This window comes from Filicampus tigris, chromosome 20 (assembly GCF_054856515.1).
Source record: "Filicampus tigris isolate MCC_2025a chromosome 20, RoL_Ftig_1.0, whole genome shotgun sequence".
Classification (NCBI taxonomy): Eukaryota; Metazoa; Chordata; class Actinopteri; order Syngnathiformes; family Syngnathidae; genus Filicampus; species Filicampus tigris.
The window spans coordinates 1,852,108-1,866,999 of NC_141236.1; the positions used below are offsets into that span (position 1 = coordinate 1,852,108).

Below are 14,892 nucleotides of genomic sequence, written 5' to 3' on the forward strand. Positions count from 1 at the left end.
AGAATTCTCAATATATAGAGACATCCCCCACAAGTGTCAGGGATACACGCCATCCATATTAACAGCGAATTCGTTTTTAAACTTTTTAGGGGAGTGAAAGAAAGGAAAGGTCCTGGTCCAGACAATATTAGCGGTCGTCTTTTGAGAAACTGTGCAGATCCATTGGTTGGAATTTTTTCCTCCATTTTTCAAAAGTCTCTTCATCTTCACAAAGTCCCTCGCCTCTGGAAGGACTCCATCATTGTTCCGGTGCCAAAGACTATATGACCCAAATCTCTTCAGGACTACTGACCTGTAACTCTGGTCATTAAGGTCTTTGAAAAAAATCATCAAAAATGAGATTATGGATTTGATACAGGACAAATTGGATCCTTTCCAATTCGCCTATAGGGCTGGTAGGGGTGTTGAGGATGCTGTGTGCTCCCTCTTGAATACTGTGCAAGACCATCTGGATGGAGTGAGGAATTTTGCAAGATTAATTATTATTGATTTTTCCTCAGCTTTTAATTGTATACAACCACACATTTTAGCAGACCGTCTCACCAGCACCCACAATGTTGACCACAGGCTAATTTGCTAGTTCATGGACTTTTTAACAGATAGACCTCAGAAAGTGAGAGTAAATGGTGTTTTATCAGAGGTTCTTTTATCTTCTAATGGATTCCCACAAGGATGTGTTTTTTCACCGCTTGTATTTGTTTTATCTACAAATGAGTGCCAGAGTCATCAAAGGGATAGATTTATCATCAAATTTGCAGACGATTCTGTAATTGTGTCAATTTTAAACGATGAGGACGTTGATCATGGTGCTGTTCTTAACACGTTTAGCGATTGGTGCGATCATACCTTTTTAAAAATCGATGTTTCTAAAACAAAGGAGATGGTCATTGATTTTAGACGGAAGTCTTCCCCTCTCCACCCTGTCCTTATTCATGGACAGCCTGAGCAGGTAGTGGAAAAATATAAATATTTAGGGATAACTCTGGACACCAAGCTAAATTTCGATTCGCATATCGATTTGGTTTGTGCTAAAGCCCATCAGCGAATGCACTTTTATAGGAAGCTGAGAGGTTTTAATGTTGATCCTGTTTTCATGAAAATGTTTTATTCTTGTTTTATTGAGTCAGTATTAACATTTACTTTTACATGCTGGTTTGGATCCCTGACTTGTAAAAACAAAAAGTGCTTGCAACATATCGTTAAGGTGTGCAGCAAGATCGGAGGCCTGACTCTCCAAGAACTTTTCTCGCTCTACCGAGCAAGAGTAGCAGCATAGGCCCGTTCCATCATCGCAGACGGCCGTCTTCCTCTGTCTGCTGAATATAAACTGTTGCCATCAGAGCGCAGATACCGTATGCCCAAGTGCAGGACAAACAGGTTTAAGAACTCATTCATACCGGTTTCCATTGCTCTTTTAAATAATATGGCATAACATTGTATTCTTTGTATATGGTTGTGTGTGAGTGGATTGTTGTTGATGTGTCCTTGAGTTGACTGATGGCTGCAAAGCAAATTGCCCCTCGGGGAAATTAAAGTTTATCTTGACCTTGAAAGGAGCAGAACCATTTCAAGGAGGATCAGAAGAAATGGACAGCATTTGAGTTAAATATGAAGGTCGCTGCACTAATGCCACTAATCCTGTTTAGGGTTGCGGGAAGTTCCCAGCTGACCGCAGGCAGACGGTCGACTTCACCCCGAACTGGTCATCAGTCAATTGCAGGAATGCAAAAGAACCGCCTTACCATCAGTGATTACTGTTTAAGAGAAGTATATTTTGGTCCTTTAGTTTACAAGCTATAAACATGATCCCAAGTAAAACAATAGTTTTATAGTTTCAGTTGACATGTTTTACACACACCAACACTATCTCACCATCAAAAATGTTGGCATACACAAGCACAAGCATCAAATTCAAGGCTATTAACTACCACCAACTTCATGAGAAGTTGTCTTTGAATCAACCATTGTGGGTTGTTAGAAAGTAGTGCTGTCAAGCGATTAAATTTTTTAATCGTAGTTAATCGTATTTTTCATAGTTAACTTGTAGTTAATCGCATATTTTATTTATTGTAAAAAAATCCCTTGATTCTTCTGTCCCATTATATATTTTAAATTTTAATACCCTTAACATGAATAAGAGGATTAATTTTCTTATGCAAATACTTTATAAAAGCGAAGTCAACCCAAACATTATTTTTTAAGAATATGCTCCATGCAAGCCCACTAGTTGAAACAAGGCATTCTGATAAATATTGAGTTTGTGGAATAAGAGTTAATCCACCTGTTTTTAGTCATCACTGGGGGCGGCCATTTTGTTACGTCTTTCAACTGAAAATGATATCACAGTTGCTCAGGGCTCACGTAACGACCAATCACAGCTCAACCTGTTTTCTGAAACTGAGCCATGTTTGGTCGTTATTTGAGCCCTCAGCACATCTGTGATGTCATTTTCAGTCGACAGAAGTAATAAAATGGCCGACCCCTGAGATGGTAAAAAATGGATGGATTTTACAACTTAACTCATATTCCACAAACACAATATTAATCAGAATGCCTTGTTTGAACTAGGGGGGCTGCATAGAACATATTCTTGAAAAAAAAAGTTTGGGTTGACTTTTCCTTCAATTGAAAAAAACAAGCATTGGATTCAACTTACACGAACAGCCCCTCAGCCCTTTTCAAACACACACACATACACTCACACACACGCACGCGTGTGTCTTTTAGTAACAGAAAGTTTGGGTTGACTCCCTTCAATTGAAAAAAACAAGCATTGGATTCAACTCACGCGAACAGCCCCTCAGCCCTTTTCAAACACACACATACACTCACACACACATACGCGTGCGTATATCAGCTATTACTAAAGCATGCTACTGAACACCAATTGATTGGCTAACCTTGTCTTGCTTTAGAGAGAAAATATATACGACAAACACAACGCTGCATTTTAAGGGCAAGCAAGGAAAGTCTATCTAATCTAAGCAGTCTATGTAACCATAGGATGTATCTGTATGTACAGTATTTATGTATATGCTGCAGCTACGTATGATCTAAGCTAAATATTAGCTGGATATGTGCATTTGTGTGTTGAACTTGTTGGTTCAATGTTGCAATTAGACGTACTTAGCCAATTCTGACTTTAGGTCATCAGCCGCATCGTGTCATTCTAGGGCTAGGCGTCGGTCAAATGAGCCGGCCGGGCCGGCCCGGGCAGGATGACCGACCCTGTGAAGACTGCTGCCACCACAATGTCCCAGCGGCCGCCACAACTGTGGAGATCTGTGGGAAAGGCCCACCCAGAGTCGCCGCCGCCGCTGCCCACGCTTGCAGGCTGGGACGAAGCGAGCCGAGTAGCTGAGCGCAAGTGGGGGCGAGCTAACGTGCTATTGCTACGCATCTTCGGCGGCAGGAGCCCGAGGCTGCGCGCCGTGTGCGCACACATTTTCTTTTAAATCGGTCGTACTTTGTTCGTATCTCTTCCGCGCGGCTAACTAGGAATCGAAACTTAGCACCGACATTCTAAAATCTGAACGGTTCCGGGTGAACCGGAATGATGGAACTGATTCCACTCGAATCCGGGGTTTCGGTGCACAACCCTAAGCGGGACACAGCCGTGCATGTGTCTGCCGAGCAATTCATCCTCATCGCCAATATTTTGAAGCAGATGTAATGCCTCTTCTACTCTAAAACTTTTTTTTTTCAAGATATATGTATAGATCATGGTGACTAGCAGCGTTTATCAATGCAGCCGCTGGTTGGTATGGAAACCTTAATCACGCGATCAGAAAAAATTGACGGCGTCTAAAGGGGGTTGGATTGACTTCGAAAATCGGCCCTATTAGAAAGACCAAGTGAAGCATTTAAAATGACGTTACTATTTTGCATAAAAAGCGGACAGTGTATTAGACGTGTTTGGATATGTCGGACTGTCATGTTTCACTTTGGAAGGAAATTAATTGATGATATCAAACAATTAACAAAGCTTCATTATTACCTTTTTATTTCTCATTTTGAGAAATTGCATGTTTTTATTCAAATAAGCCAGGCACGTACTCACCATTCATGCAGATTCCTCCCTTGTTGATTGTGTAGTTCAGCACAGCAAAGGGAGCCACAGGTGACTTGGCAACCAATAGCTGGAGAGATATACAGTAAACAAGTTAGGCATGGTCGGCTAAACAGCAAAAAAGATTATCTAGATCTGGTAAATGTTAAAGTATGATATAAAGGAATAATGAATGTACAGAAAGTCAAGTTCAGGTCAGCCGCACTTCCTACTCTCCTGGACATTGTTATACATTGAAGAAAGTAGGTATGCAAATCTACATGCAACTGGAGAAGATGTCTTTGAAAACTTGTCCATGTGTGCAGCCAAGAATCGATATGCAATAGAGAAGTGTTGCATAACCTATTATGTAAATCTTTGTTCCCACTCATAATAACTCAGTTGGAAATACCTAATCTGTTCCTGACCCCTTCCCAATTATTCAAGACAATTTAGATCCCATTATCTTTCCAACTGTCGATGCTATTTGAGCACTCTTTATTACTCTGACTACCTCAAAATACACGTTCATTGACTATCAGTATATCCTACCAGGCATCCTCAAGTTGTCATGTTAATGCATATAAGCCACTGTACAAATAAGAACCATGTGGCAGATGGAAAATTCAAAAGGGTCTGCTAGGTTTCTCGAGTTACAGTTGTAAGGTTAGAATGAATTTTTGCCAATTAATGATCAATTGTGAACCTCTTGTTTCAGTCACCAGTGAATGCAGGATCAATGATACTTGGCTGTGAAGAACATCCATTTACAGCTAATCTTAAATCGAACTAAACCCACACTTGACTAAACAATTTGTCTATCATTCTCCATCCTTCCCCAACTCATGATCAACCAGGACAATTTGAAAACCCTCACGATGTATGTTTCAAAATTATGGACTGGCGAATGACAGACAGGTAGCCCGGCCACTGACGAATGACGGACCAGCAAAATTGAGTAAAATGCCCATCTTTGGTGGTATAATCTGAAATGTATCTCCCACCTGTCTCTTAAGTCCATCAACATATTGGACGATAAGACGTGTGTTGACACTGTGACTCCATGTGTTTCCCAAAGCTGCAGTCACAATGCCTGAATCCCCCTCAGTAGCTAAACCTGAACCTGGAAAAGACAAATGAACATATCATCTTTTGAATTAGTTTGATTATTTTCAATTCAAGTTATGTTGGTACTTCAGTTGGATTCATACACTGTGAATGAACAAAATGACATAATTAGAAAAGTTCTGACTTAACCCAAGAATACGAACGTTAAAATTAGTAACAAGATCACTAACGTCGGGAACGTTTAACCCGGTATTATATCCAGGATAAAATAGTTTTCATCAATTTATGTAAAAGTACAATACTGTATGCCAAATTGGAAGTTGTCTTTAATTTTCCCAATTCAAAATATCACCCAAAAATTGTGTGGGTGAAAATCACCCGACGTTAGTGTTCTAGGGTTAAATAAACTGGAGTTGTTATTTAGATATGTTTTACTTTGGCTTCTTTTACCTCATGTCAACGACAGCAGCCGCAAAAAAATACATGGGTCATGCAATTTCAGTATATAAGATAACCAAGGCTATCAACTGCTCAGTTGATTTTGCACAAACCATCATTTGAACTTGTGCAAGTCCACAATTATCTTCCTGATGTAACGGTAGTGCATGGGGAGGTGGACCCAAACGCAAGGAAGCGAGGCGGGAGGGCAGTTTAAGAGATTTAATGAAAAAAAAAAATGCAAACAAGGTACTGGGCAGCAAGGCTTGACATGACTTGACAAAAGATAATACATGATGAAACCAAAGGCCAGAACACCACAAGACATTGCAAGACACCAACATGCCACCACAAGACATCGCAATGACCCGACAAGGACTGAAAGGAAAACTGGGAACTAAATACAGACATGCTCACGAGACAACGAGGAACACCTAGACAAGACACAAAGGGTAGGGGGGAGCTGATTGGCTAACACTAGGGAGTGGAAAGGGCACAGGTGGACACAATAAGCATAACGGGACAAACACAGGAATACTGAGACAGCACATGAAACTAAAAGAAACTAACAAAACAGACAGACCATGACACCTGATATCCTATCTTACTTCTACTGGCTTTCACATGTTACACAAAGAAGCGGTGAGTTTCATGTGTGCCTTCAAAATACATCCTAAGGCGTTTCTCTAATTAACTCAATAGTTGTCATTAATACACCTATCGGAAGCTTCCAAAGACATGACATCATAGTCTGGGTTTTCATAAATTGTTGAAAAGCACACTTTACTGTATATAAACTTCTGACTTTAAAGGTAGTATTGAAAAATTGTTTTTAAAAACATCCTTTGTCATTTTTCTGGAATTCAGCAAATATCATTTTGCTAATCCTAACCAACCTGAGACAGGAAAAGTTTTGTCTAATTTAATTTCAGACAGTGAGTAAAAAAAAAGGTTTGTCTTTTTATTGAGAGTATGATGGTTTCATCTATATTGGGAACCTGTGTTACACTCCAAGGGGAGTACTTTGAAGGAGAAACCTTTATGTTTGGATTTTAAATACAAAAATATAATTTGTGTCACCAGCCCTGGAACTTTTCTGTCACGGCTCATATATAAAAGTATGTTAACCCTTTGGAAATACCTGAACCTCTCCATAAATTGACTGAATTGTGATGTTATGTCTTCATCCAAGTCACAACAATAGGATGAATTTTGGACCATTCCTTTCAGTTCAGCATTATACTTGGGATGTAAACTGTGAATCGCTTTTGATTTTCATGGAGCCTATAGGTTGGGAGCCTGATACAAGATATCTATTAATTTTTCAGTTTTATTTGTATTTTTTCCCCCCACCTTTTTTGCCATTTGGTGTTTGTTGTACATTGGATGTGGACAGTTTTCAGCAATTTTGACCGCGACATTCATTGGAGGAGAATATTGGCGCGTGATCGTTGCGCCTTTACGGCAGCATCCAAGGAAACGTTGGTTCCATCCCACAATGGCGCACAATGGCGCAAACGCCCAGTTACGCCCAATTCTACCTGTGCAAAGTCGAGGAAAAAAACAAAAGAAAGACAACTCCATCCATGTGCACATGATAATTCTGAAAATGTACATGCCATATTTTTGTTTCTCTCTCTCTTAACTCTTATGGAAGCCAGAAGTAAACATTTGAATTATGTCTTGCTTTTCTTTTATAACTGCTTATGTTCATTTTTTCCAGAAGAGCTTCTCCTGAGCAAAGCTTGGTACCTCACCAATTGTTAGAAGACATCAATTACAACTTTGACTGTCCATCCAGCACTACAATGTTTAAATACACTACCGGTCAATCAACAAAGCAGAGTAAGAGGAACTATCGAGGTACAGTAGTAGTCGAGAAACAAAGTCATGCTGAAACTCTGCTTGACTTTCTGAGCGAGTGTTTTCATGTGATCAGAATGCTAATAACATGCTGAGCTGTTCACAACTCCAGTGAAAAATGTTTTAATTACAGAGTTGACAGAAAAGCTGCTGATATCATCAGAGTGTTTCACCATAGTTTATTGTATAAATAAAAAGACTGTCTGAGAGAAAAATAGCTTCATGAGAGATAATATTTAACAGCCCTGCACAAGAAATTATTGACAATATACCTGCATATCACTGAATAATGTAAAAATTAAGATAGAGCAAATAGTGTGATGTGAGGGACATTCCAAGGCACATGATGATATACGGTATACTGTATGATGTGTAGCAATGTAGCAGTAAATATTAGTTCATCAGGCAATGATCCAGAACAACTTTAAAACCCCAAAGTTTGACTGTTCAAGGTCAAGAGTTACTTTATCTAGAGATTTTTTTAAATGGGCCTTAAGAATAATCCCTATCCAACCATAATAATCAAGGACAAGAACAAACATGAAGCAAATGTGTGTTTCTTTAAAAGGTGTTAATTCATGGAACAGTTATGAAACATAACTCAAAAGCTGTGAGTCGTTTATTATATTTAAAAATAGGTTTAAAAATATAGTACTACAAAAATATATAAATCATGTATAGACAGGAAACGACACTGAATCTATTAGCATATTGTCTTTAGGTTTTGGTTTATGAATATGATTATCTATACACCTGTATAATAGGGGCATGTCTGTCTGTATTTTTACTTTTTGTTTCTATTTATAGCGTTTGTACTGAATGTGTCACGCTCATGCATAGTTATTCGAACATATATAAAAAGAAGCGTTGTTTTTAGTTTCGTTTGTATTTGGGTTATATTCTGGAGGGCTGCTCGATTAAGCGATTTTGAACCGTAACCGAATTTTCTGGATAAAACGATTTCAATAACGTTCAAATCGGGCGCGTTCGATTTTTTTATTTTTGGTGTAGCTAAGCCACCGTAGTTTCATCTGCATTAACGCTTCCTCCCACGAGCGCGCAGTGCGAAAAAAACAACAACAACATCCATGGCTACCAGCGATTCTGCTATTTGCTCAGGTAAGTGGGCGTTTAGTTAATAAATCGGGCAAATATAGATCTGCAGTGTAGTGTGTGCCCCGCATGTACAATACAACTCATGAGCAAGTAACTCAAGGTCTGAAAGGCTTCCCTTTTTTTCTCCTCTACAACGGACCTCTGGTCCAGCCGGACTATGCATCCGTACTCAAGCTTGACAGTATTATTGAGTGACAGTTTTGCCCTAATCATTGATTTATGTTTAAGTAAGACCAGGGAGAAAGGTGAAAGTCTAGTCACTAGCTGGTTGGCAAAATCACTGGCTGACAGATTGTTTGGTTTACACACTTGACTGTCTACCTTCCCTCATGTTGATGCTTTCGTTTCAGATGGTATATGCACTTTCTTCTTTCATTATTGGTTTAATTAAGAACAGATCTGAAATCTATTGTATAAGTAAAATGCTGTTAATCCCAATGGATTGTTCTGTGTGTATTAAGTTAAATTGACTGGCATTTTTGGTTCAAAGAAAGAAACATTTAATTTCAATAAAAGATATTAAAAATACTTCATTTTTCATTATTTTTGTATTTTAAATGTTATGTTCAATTAATTAATCAATTAGAATAAATGAATTCGTGGAGTAGCTCTCACATGCAATCAGGGAGGTTTGTGTGGACAAAGTAAGACTGTTTCAAGGATAGAAATGCTCAATAAATCAGTGACATTAGTAGATAAATAGTTTAATCTCAGGTATGTGGGGGATAATACTAACCAATTGAGAACAATGTCAGTCACAGACATGTTAAGACACCTGGAAACTGTGTGAAATTGTTAAAAAAAAAAACATTTCTCTTTCTCTTTAAATATACACTGATCCACCCCAAAAGAAGTTCAGCTGATCTAGTTTTTCAGAAAGTTGGATCTTCACAACAAAGTCACGCTCTGCAAAGCCTTTGAAAGCCATCACAGGATTCTAATTAATGAAATAAAATGTCATTTCTGGAAAATAGTGCTTGTGTACAACATGTGAAAACAATGTCTTGTATTATTCGTGTTTGGCTTTGAGGTTAGCTTGCAAAACAGAATTATTTCCTAACAAAGAAAAAATGTTAAGTCTGTCACTATCATGTGGTCAAATTTGTTACAGTGTGGCACGACCCAGGTGGAACATCATACTGACGTTTGGTCAAAGAATTGCGCTGCACTGTCTGTGAGGTTTGAACTGGGTCTCGAGCCAATGTATTTTCAAGAATATGTTCCCAGCATGCCCACTAGTTGAAACACAGCATTCTGATTAATGTTATGTTTGTGGAATTTGAGTTAAGCAGCAAAATCGATCGCTTTTCAGCCATCTCAAGGGGCGGCCATTTTGTCACTTCTGTTGACTGAAAATGACATCACAGAGATGATCAGGGCTAAGGGTTTGGCTTGACTTCCTCTTTAATGACAATTGGAATATTCTCCCGTTTTTGCGGAAGTCCTTTTTTTATGGGCTTGATTGAGCGTTTTCAATGTGCGACGATTCTCCTGACCAGACTTCTGACCCACCCACCATGCGTAACCTGGAATTTGTGCGTAACCACCAAAGAAGCGTGTAATTCTAAGGGTGGCTCTAATTTCCAAACTAAGTAATTTAATAAGAATATTGTGCTCATGACTGAATGCCTGTTTGAAGAAAAGTGAGTGGGAGTGGATCAGATTGTGAAGCAACGCATTGTGCGCATCCCGCCAGACGCCATTACGATGACCAGAGCTGGGCAGTCCCTCCCGGGGCCAGACCGGTCAGACCCTCCGGATGCCCGTTTTTGGGGCGGGGGGTGGCGGCTGAATTTTTTTTAAAAAGGGCTGTGCTAAGTATGGCCGGATGTGGATTTTAGTCCGGCCCACTAATCGGCGACGTGCTCGCGAGGCGGCCAAATTTCATCTCAGCCTACTCGGTAAAAGGCTTCTTTTTAGACTTCTTTCTAATCCGCGTCGGCGCGAGCAACAACTGCCGCATCGATTCACATGACCGGCATTGCGCTATTGACGACAGGTCTGCGACACATGCTACGCACACATCAGGAATTGTTGCTTCTCTGATCGGTCCATTATGTCACATGTTGCGATGACATAGTTTCCCACACGGAGAGGATGCACCACGCAGCTTGTTGCTGCTGCGAAGCAAACTAGTTTGGCAGCGGCGTGGTTGTTATGTCACGTATGTGTGTGTAAAGAAACTACTCACCCACGTTCCCCCTTCCAGATCGTTTCGGCAATACAATTAAATGCATTGTCTAGTCATCTCGGTCCCTTTATAGTTGCAGCAGGAACGATATCAATTGTTGTCGCTGTCTTTTTGAAGCGACGTCCCCCGACTTGGAACGTAACTGTTTCAAAACAAATTATGTCCACGAGTGTAATCAAGCTGCGTGTAGCACTGAAGGATGACGCTGGCACATCATGCACTTCTTCTGGCGTCTTCCCTACTTCCGGAAATACGTCGTAGCAAACCTGCTGTGTAGTGGTTTGCTGGTATGCTTTTATTTTGAAGGCTGGGAAGTGTGAAGGAGGGGAAGTGTGGAAAATAAAGACCGGTAAGTAACTTGTTGAATGCTTGCAGACTTGTCATCTGTTGGATCCAAATATTAATACAATACAACAAAACCAACCCCAGAGCTTGCAATGGAAGTAAGCACACCTAGCTGGGTAAGTACTTGTGGCGCGTTTGAAACATTTTTTAAGCGTGTCCACAGCGGGTTTGAATAGTAAATTAGCCAGCTAATGATCTTTAAATAAATCTTTCCCGTTAGCATCTCTCCCGTGGCGGCGTCATGCCCTTTTTTGGGGGGGGGGGGGGGGGTTGGGGGGGGGGGGTGATCATTTTTATGAATAAGGGAGGCGAGTCCCGGCCGGAAGGGTACCCAGGTCAAGGGTGGAGGGTTGCGGCCGGACCGGCATAAAAAGGTTAAGTGCCCAGCTCTGACGATGACCATAATTGTTTGCGATCCAAACTCCAAGCCCCCATAAGCACGCATAAATTATCCTCGTTGGTGAAAAGAACTCTGGTGATCCTTTTTCACCAAATTATTAATTGGCAATGAATATGACATGATGTTGATGTTTGGCTGTCGGTGTAATGTAGTAGGGACATATTATGGCCGTAGGGCAATCTGTGAACATATATGGGCCAGACATGCCCCACCGCTTCAGCCACACGAATCAAGTCGGCCAGTGGCAGTCATCACCCGCAATGAGCGGTTGTCGGAGCAGCCTAAATCAGTGTTTTTCAAACTTTTTTGAGTCAAGGCACGTTTATATCATTAAAAAAATCCCGCAGCACACCACCAGCTGAAATTGTGAAAACAAAAGCTTATTTTAACAATATAAGTGTTATATTGTAAATATAAGCATTTTTTAACATTGAAGAATGATGTTATATTATAACATCTTGTATAGGAATTAAATAAACATATAGAAAAAGTATTTTACAATGTTTCATATTGATACTTATTCAGTGTGAAACATGGGCCTGTTTGGATAAACATGCGTCACTAATTCGCTTGTCTCTAAACAAAGACAATTAGCTACCTGCTGCTGCTACCTACTGGTATGGAAGAGTACTACAATGTCGTAACTACATGATTATGCTGCCAGGCGATAGACCGCACAGGCACACAAATTAGATAATTTCCAACGGCACACCTGACAATATCTCGGCACAGAGTTTGAAAAACACTGGCCTAAATGACTCCAAAATTCCAATATGACGTTTCAGCTTCACGGGGCATTTTTGGATTTACACCCGGCTTTGGAGCATTCAAGAGGAAAGGAGCCTACGTCTTTAAGGTAATACAGTCCAGGCAAGTTATAAGCAGAGAAAGGACCTCTTTTTTATTTTTCACTTATGAATATAAAGAGAAAGTACTGATCTTGTTTTCATTGATTTGTTGTCGTTCATTTTGCTTCTTGTCTATGTCCACCTTTTGGGACAACTTTATGGATCAAGTCATTCAGTGATGCTCACTCACAAAGTGAAATTTGGAAATTTGGACACTTTAGATTTATCTTCTACCGTATTTTAACATCTGCACCCCTGATAGTACATGAATCAAGGCAATATTTCCTCCCCCAAAAATGTTCGTGATATATTGTGTTTGTGAGCAGAGGTTCCATTGTACTAGTATTTCTTCTTGACAAACTAGAAGAAAAAGTCTTTAGAATGCCCCAAAACCTTACTGCATCCAACATCAATAAACCTGATCAGCACTCACCTTGATGCCTTATGTGAGTCGTGATCTGGTTGGTTAGGACCACCTGGGGAGAGAAAACATACAAATTCCAATATTTTGAGTATGGAAAGCTTTGGTTTATATAAGGCTGAAAAAATAACTTCCTAAGTTATCTCATGCCATTTACATTATCATTAGCCTGACAACTAAAAACTATAGTATATAAAGACATTGCCATGTGAGGAACTGAAAATGTGAAAGTGTGCAGTTGGTTCCCCTTTTGCAGCTAAAAGCCATGGCAAAATTTATGGAATCACCGGTCTTAGAGGTTGTTCAATCAGCTTCTGCAAAAAAAAATAATTTTTTTTTTCAAGAGTATGTTCCCAGCATGCCCTCTAGTTGAAACACAGCATTCTGATTAATTTTGCGTTTGTGGAATATAAGTTAAGCAGCAAAATGCACTCGTTTTTAGCCATCTCTGGGGGCGGCCATTTTGTCTTCTGTCGACTGAAAATGATATCACAACTGCTCACAACAACCAATCACGGCTCAGATTCAGAAAACAGGTCAGCCGTGAGCCAGAGATGGCTAAAAAACTAATGGATTAACACTTATTCCACAAATGCAATATTTATCAGAAGTCCCTGTTTCAACTAGTGGGCTTGAATGAATTTTTAAAACATAATGAAGCAAAATGGCATTATATATACTTTTACAAAATGAACACACTTTTTTGTTTCTTTACTTTATTTGCCTTTTATTTAACCTACAAATGTGTCCGATCATATTTTACTCTTATTTTACTCGTTTACGTTCTGTAGTTAAGTGAAGTTTATATTCACAGCATTATTTTTAATTACTTTTATTATTATTGTATGATTTAAATTATCATTATTATTGTTTTTCTATTGATGCCAGTGGCATATAGTGGCAGGCATAACATAACTTCTCTTCACTTGAATGTTTGTTTTAGAACCGAAAACTCCGGGCTGATTCCATAATGTTTTCCTCAGAATTTTGTGATTCCATATTTTTCCTCTACTTTGCTCTACAAAAAAGGTAACTGACGACAATAATTTTCTTTTTTGCTTGTTTTAAGTATTTCTTGAAGACAGACTAGGCTTTTCACATAATTATTTTAGTGGAACATCTGTGATTTGCCTTTTTTTCTCCAAAATTACACATTTAAATGCTCATCCTGGGGTTCCATAATTTGGTGCCCAATTCCGATCCTCGAGAACCCCTATCTAGCCTCCTCCAATGCATCAGATCCAGCTGATCGGCTCATCAGCAAGCATTGCAGAAGCCTGATGATTACGATCCTGGTCATTTGAATCAGCTGTGTTGGAGGAGGGGGACATCTATCCAACAGGCTGGATCTTGAGGCTCTCACTTGGGCGCCCCTGCTCTAACCCATCGTTCTGGAACGATTAACTCGAGTTTCCCCTCATCTCAACATTCACATTTTTGTAAACAGTTTTTAACTTGATGCTGGTTGTGGAGTACAACCAGGATCAAAGACAGTACTTTCAGTACTGTCACCCAAAAACAATTTGAGTTATGAATTGTGTAATATTGTGTGACCAACAACCCACTTAGAAACAATATGTATTGTTGTTGGAATTGAATTTAGAACCAAGGCTACTGCACACCACCACTTACATCTAGTGGTGATTACATGACACTACAGTGTTAACCACTGCACGTATACAGGTAAGACACTTACCTTATTCCTGCATAAATAACTGTTCTAACAACTTAAATGTAAGTATATTTCACTTTATGACTGATAAAACTACTTTGAGTAAAAGAGCACCCAAAACACACAGGAGCAAAGGCAGCATTTATATCATAGAATATCATTTATCCACCAATACTTTTTAGATACCACTTACCCTATTCAGAATAGAGTACAATCTATTTTTTGTAAAAAAAATAAAATCATGTTTTGTCCTTTTTTCATCAGTTGTTAATTTGGATGTTCCATGTAATTGGATCACACAAAAATGCTCTTATATCTTAAATCAATAATCAATAAAAAAAAAAAAGCAATCCATAAAAAAAAATAAAAATAAAAAATAAGCAGCACCAGAAATTTGGTAATTGTCCAATCAGATTGATTTGCTGTCATCACTATCCTGCTATGAGGCGAAAGGTACAGTATGTTTCGGTTTTGGAAAGATG

At 39.3% G+C, this 14,892-nt stretch overlaps 1 protein-coding gene across 2 annotated transcripts in view; it reads right to left on the reverse strand.

The window, feature by feature from the left end:
• The window catches only part of rad51b (RAD51 paralog B), a 30,577-nt gene that overhangs the window by 13,069 nt on the left and 2,616 nt on the right, over positions 1 to 14,892 (reverse strand). The window contains exons 7-9 of one of the 2 annotated variants that reach the window (XM_086019713.1): positions 12,751 to 12,793; positions 5,053 to 5,171; positions 4,061 to 4,139 (exon numbers count right to left, since the gene is read on the reverse strand). In XM_086019713.1, the coding sequence (XP_085875839.1) occupies positions 4,061 to 4,139; positions 5,053 to 5,171; positions 12,751 to 12,793 (241 nt within the window). Of the gene's footprint in view, positions 1 to 4,060; positions 4,140 to 5,052; positions 5,172 to 9,408; positions 11,032 to 12,750; positions 12,794 to 14,892 lie in introns of those variants that run through there. The other variant, XM_086019715.1, reaches the window with a different exon arrangement.